This window comes from Polyodon spathula, chromosome 17, assembly GCF_017654505.1.
Source record: "Polyodon spathula isolate WHYD16114869_AA chromosome 17, ASM1765450v1, whole genome shotgun sequence".
In the NCBI taxonomy this organism is placed as follows: domain Eukaryota; kingdom Metazoa; phylum Chordata; class Actinopteri; order Acipenseriformes; family Polyodontidae; genus Polyodon; species Polyodon spathula.
This window is the reverse complement of record NC_054550.1, coordinates 9252180-9258179: the sequence shown is the minus strand read 5'-3', so window position 1 is coordinate 9258179 and position 6000 is coordinate 9252180. Positions and strand designations below refer to the sequence as shown.

At 40.0% G+C, this 6000-nt stretch overlaps 1 protein-coding gene across 1 annotated transcript in view; it reads left to right on the top strand.

Annotated features, from left to right (window-relative positions):
- Window positions 1–5195: 5195 nt before the first annotated feature.
- Window positions 5196–6000, top strand: part of LOC121329796 (MOB kinase activator 2-like) — a 78646-nt gene continuing 77841 nt past the window's right edge. The window contains exon 1 of the mRNA XM_041275613.1: window positions 5196–5670. Coding sequence (XP_041131547.1) covers window positions 5654–5670 — 17 coding nt within the window. The 5' untranslated portion in view covers window positions 5196–5653. The remainder of the gene's footprint in view (window positions 5671–6000) is intronic.

Genomic DNA, 6000 nt, shown 5'->3' with positions numbered 1-6000 from the left:
TCTATATCCTTGATGCTCATCTTGATAAATTCAAGGAGAACATGGGAGCTTACTCGGAGGAGCAAGGCGAGCTCTTCCACCAGGATATATTGGACTTTGAATGCCGCTACCAAGGACAGTATAACGAGAACATGATGGGAGACTACATTTGGGGGTTGATTCGTGAAAGTGATTTACAGTATAATCGTAAATCTCGAAAAACTACTCACTTCTAAATCTTTTGTAGTCATTTTTGTATTACTTTAGTATAAATACATGTTAATTTGGATTCATATGTTGTTTTTTTCTGACTTTATGTGAACGAAAAGACACAAGTTAGTTTTCTCATTGGAAACATAAGTTTCAAAATATCACTGTCCTGGTCACAAAAGCAAAGTTTGTGGGGAATAATAGCCATTTTCTATACTTTTGAGGCATAAGCAATTAGGAAATAACACTTACTACCCAGGAACAAAAATTGTGTTACATAGTGAGATGTGTCAAACTGAACAATATTTAGTGCACTTTCAGTTTTCTGGCCTGAAAGGGAAGTAAAGAACTCTGAAGTGATTGCAGTATAGGGATAGAGTTTGAATCCAGCAAGGAAGAGTTTGAATGCTACCTGCACTTTTCATTTATTATTTATGAACGAGCAGTAAGAGCTGGCTCCATTGAGATGCCCTCTAATGCTTTTCTGAATAACAGACCGCCTGTAGAAATATATAGCAGGAGGATTGCATCATTCACCACAGCCAACTGCTGTCATTTGTCTGCGGCTGTAGTTCACCCAGTGTGGATTGAATATGCTGATATGGAATCACCTGCAGTAGTATGTAGCACACTCTAGGCTATTTACAATGTACTTTCACTGTGTAACAAGGTTATGAAAACCAGAATCGAACCTAACGGCTTGGCAGATCACTGTGCCAGCTGTGGAAAGGTAAGCTCTTAATTAGTTGTACACCTGCTATTGGCATAGCAGTGTATCCAGGCTTAAACGTCAACAAATGCTACGAGCCCCATTGATTTCCAACCAACTGCCCAGGCACTTGTTAAAGCACACCAAGACAAAACTCTTTGGATTAAAAAGGCCTTCATATATTCAAAGTGGATTAGAAATGGATGGCAACATGATCAAAGAGCAGAGCTTCAATTTACATTTTCATTTCACTGTTTACGTTTTGAATTACTGTGGTACGCCTCTCATCCATAGAGAGATTATGAACTTTGAACTAATTTCTTTCAGCTCTAAAAGACAACCATGCTTGCATGGATACACCTGAGCTTGTTACCTGTACACATTGGCTAATAAAGCTCATAGTAAAACCTGGAATGGGTATGTATTTATTTATACATGCATCTGACTTTGTAAAAAAAAAAAAAAATTATATATATATATATATATATATATATATATATATATATATATATATATATATATATATAAACTCAGCTATATCATTAGTCATAAGCTGTTAGTTTATATTTGTATATTAACTGAATATTTCACTGGACAATTTGAATAAAAACATTTGAAAGTAAAAGATAACCAGATACATTAAACAAATAAGCAAATGTAACAAGGTTGAAATGATATGAGCTGGATTTTAACCCAGCTGGGTCCCAGAGGAGGTAAGTCTTTATCAGTGAACAGCTCCACGGTGTAACCTAGTCCCCCACAAATGAGCTCATGTGCTAAAATTAGCTAGGCTGTTTTTGATTCCTGGTGAGGATGTGGCAATATTGATTGGAGTCCATATCAATAACAGGATTGGGTTTCAGGAAATGACCTTGTCGCTGCGTTTAAAGAGGCGGTGTCGATAAACAGGGTGACTGCACTGGGTATCGCTGTGCCTGGCCAGGAGGCACCAACGCTGATAAAGAAAGAGAAACAAGAGCCCCTTCTCCAAGCTGGTCAATAGTTTCATGAAACGTAATGTTTTTAGGAGTGCGCTAACAATTTTAACCCTTCCATAGCAAAGTGGTTTGAACAAAACTCTTATCTGTCATGCACTTCCTTTTGCTACACCTCAAATGTGCAGTTGTGAAAGAAACACATGTTAAGCCATCCTGTATTTCAATGTTATGATATCTGGTACTGCACTTGGTAAAACACATCTCTGTTTGCAAGCCTTTTTATTCAGGTACTGTTTCTCTTCCTTGGTCATTTCACCTGCAAAGCTCAATTCAACAGCTGAAATCACTCCATATCCAGTGTCCAATCAACTGTCTCACCAATTAGTTGATTAAGTGTATATGCTTCAGTCACAGTCACTCAAGCGTGTCATGGTCAAGGATAAATGAGTGATTAAAAAGAAACCAAAAACATTTGTCAATGTCCATCATTTATATACCCATCATTTTTTTCAAAAATAAATATTATAATATTGATAAATTTCTTTTGATGCTCTCCATCACTCCACTTGTTTTTTACCACTTGGCTTAATTACCGCCCCTGCTGTATCACAGTTACCTATCAGGAGGACTGAACATCAAGGGGTGACCTCGATCCTAGCTCTCAAGTCAGTGGCTTCTTTCCACCAAGCAACCCTAAGCAGCTAAAGTTACTATACCAAACTACTGAACCCTGGAGGTGAGGCCTAGCCTTGGACTTGTGGGACAAGCCAAGGTAGCTGAAGACCGATAAGTTGATTCACAGACATTTTTCTTCACTAACCCAGTGACCAAAGCCAATAGGATTTGAACCACACTCTTATGAGTCACCCAATGCTTAAATTGTTTATGAATTTGTAATGGAGTGATAATAAAGGTCACTCCATAAAGCTATTTGACCTACAATGCAGGAAATCATTACCTGGAAGTAGTGGTTTACATTCCGAAAAAAGAAAACTTTTTTATTAGTAACATGTGAACTGGAACACATACACTAGTTTCTTACTTGCTTAAAACTCTTACATGGCTTTAGACCAGGGGTCTCCAACCCTGGTCCTGGACAGCCCCTATCTAGTAAGTTTTATAGGTGTTGTTACATGATCCATGGCTAAAGATCTGGAACACCTGTTAATCTTGACTAATTAAGCCAATAATTGTTTGAATTAAGTAACAGAGATTGGTTGAAACGAAAACCAGCAGCCACAGTAGCTCTCCGGGACCAGTGTTTGAGACCCGTGCTTTAGACTGACCAGTAAGCCAAGAACTCCCAGCATCATAGTATGCCCACATTTTGCTCAACAGCAACCCCTGCTGGAAAAACAAAACATAGAATTGGAATTGCAAAGGGGTCTTTCAGTACACTGTGGAGCTAGCTGGTGGTGCACTGCATTGACACCTAGTGGATACAACACAAAATGTCTCCCAAGAGAATGTGTAACTAAGGACTAATTCAATTGATTTATATACCCTTTCCCCCCTGACATATCGTAAAAAGGCTTGGCCATTAAATGTTCTACTTTGAACAGAGACTGGAGGAAAATCAATAAGCACAAATGCAATAGTTTAACTTTGATAGCAGAAAAGACTGATGTGCATTGGTGGAGGCTTAACAGTGAGGTCCCTGTCCTTAATGTGTTTATTCAACCACCTTGAGTTGCTGTAACGTAACTTGTCCACTTAGATTGCTGGATCTGTTTAAGGGTCTAGTTAAACCATCCTTTAAGATTTAAATCTCTGTGTAAATGCTACATGTGTTATTGAATATTGAAAAGAAAATATGGAAGTGTGTGTAGGTGCTGATTGTATGTTGTTATCAGTATAAAAACAACACCCTTTTTTAAAATGTTGGTCATTTATAACCCCCTACTGCTGCAGGTAACTCACAGACTGATAGAGGCCCGCAGCTTTCAAGGGTGGAGAAAACGTGTCCCAACAGCTAAAACGCTCTAGAATGTAAACACGCCGGATTGTCAAGTTAATAATAACATTATTAGGAAAGAAATAAATACAAAATGACAAGTGGGCTTTTGAAATTATAGAGCTATACTGTATTTATACTACACTATAAAGGTTGCGTTTCTTTACTTCACCACAAGATGGCAGTCATTCACCATCTTTCACTGTTGTGTTCCCATCTGGTTCTCGAAAAACACAGTTGATTCAGTCTCACCCAATGGACGCCCCTCCTACAACACGGGTCTTTCCCTACCAGATCATCTTTGATGGCAACCCAGACAATGGCAATGCATTGGTTCTATAGTAAGGAGCAATGGAAACACAGGGTTTATTAATGCTCTAATGCAATTCAATACCAGTACCTTCTGTGTTTTACTAATATTTAACTGTTATAAATACTATGTGTAACGGGTAGTGCTGGGTGATGCACTGTTGTTACAGAGTCTGCCCCCAGGTGGTGAGATGAGATGAAGTTAACTTAAAGCTCTCAAACCACAAATGCAGACGAGCCACTGTGGTTAAGAACCTCGCTTGTGCTATGCTGGGTCGGCCGACTTCCGCTCTGTTACACAAGCGCTTTATGTTAGGTCGGCTTTCAAAGTGATAAGAAAGGATTATGTATATAGTTATCTATTGCAGAGAATTTATCTAGTGACTCTGCAGTAGCAGTTGTGATGATAGTTCACCCCTAGTCTATGTAAGTCGTTTTGGATAAAAGCATCATTATGAAGGCGTTATGAATGGGACATTGGGCCAAATTCATATAAATCATGACTGTTGATATTCCACTGAAGGGGTTAGCAATGTAACTTGCCTAGCAGTGAATTTCCCAATATGAAGTGTAACCAACAGCTTCCTTAATAATTTGTGATGCAAATAATAGAGGTGCAGCTGCAAAAACAGCAGGAATGTCTCCAAACACTTAAAAACCCGAGACATTATTAATGGCTTAGTCACATAGCTCTTACTCAGATTGCGATGCTTGGTGCTCAGTGGGGGGTTGTCTGGCTTTGTTCCACACTATCTTCTGAGGTGTTCAGTTAACCTGGACTGGAATTAGGCTCAATTACACAGAAGTGTGTGCTTCGCATTACAAATCTTTCTGTTTTTATGGAACAACTACAATTCTGTAGGTACCATATCAAGACAATTCCTACTGTATGCATATCGTTTGCAGTATCCAAAAAAAGTCTAATTATTTAAATTCAAAACAAACTGATCAATTACAACTATACAGTAGCAGTGTTTATGACTGAAGACTACATTTACCACAGTAAGGTTGCGCTAAGGTCGTTCCGGTTTGAGACGGAAATCATACCGGGCAGCGAGGGAGGTGCCCGGGGGCGGATCTGTGTTTACTTCCGGATTTCTTGTATGTGGTAGCTACAGATCGCAGTAGCAGTGTAGTAGCTCCAATATCGAGCCAAGGGTTCATGTCTTTGGAAAGAACAGCGGCATCCCAGGACTTCTTCACGCTTGCCCAGAACCCTGCTGAAAGCGAGCCACGGCACGCTACGGCCACGACCTTCCAGCTGACCACGGATAATATATAATAACGGGCACATCGCAGCACTTTCTTGCTTTCCCCCGTCTTCTTAACCTCTAAATGCAGCCCTCCTCCCTTTGCCAGCCTCGAGAGCAGCCCTGGTCAGGCTGCCACTGTTGATGCTCTTGTTGTCATTTATTATACCAGCAGGGCAAAACCTCAAAATAAGGAGAGCAAAAGAAAGGGACGTTGGAAGAGAGACCCGACCCACATAGTAAGGAGATCCGGATAAAGCAGGAGGAAGACTCCAGCTTTTTGTGGATTTGTCCTTAAACAGCGATGGATTGGCTTATGGGGTAAGTGCTTGCATTTGAAACACACATCATTTGGCAAATTGTCAAGTATACGAAAAATAGTTCACAACTGATACTTATTCGTGGATCAAACACAGCCAGAGAACAGAGTAGTTGTTTTTCCATGTGTATCTACTAGCTCACATTTCTTGTTGCATGCACAGATAGTTAGGTCTGTGTGTTTTTCCTTTTGTTTCATGTTTAAAAAGCAGCGATGCACACCATTCCTGTATGAAACCAGACTGGATAACGGGGCTGCATGCTCTACTGTAGGGATGTGTTGTTTGGTGCACTTTTCTCGTGACACCGTTAGTGCTTTGACCCGAGCAGGCC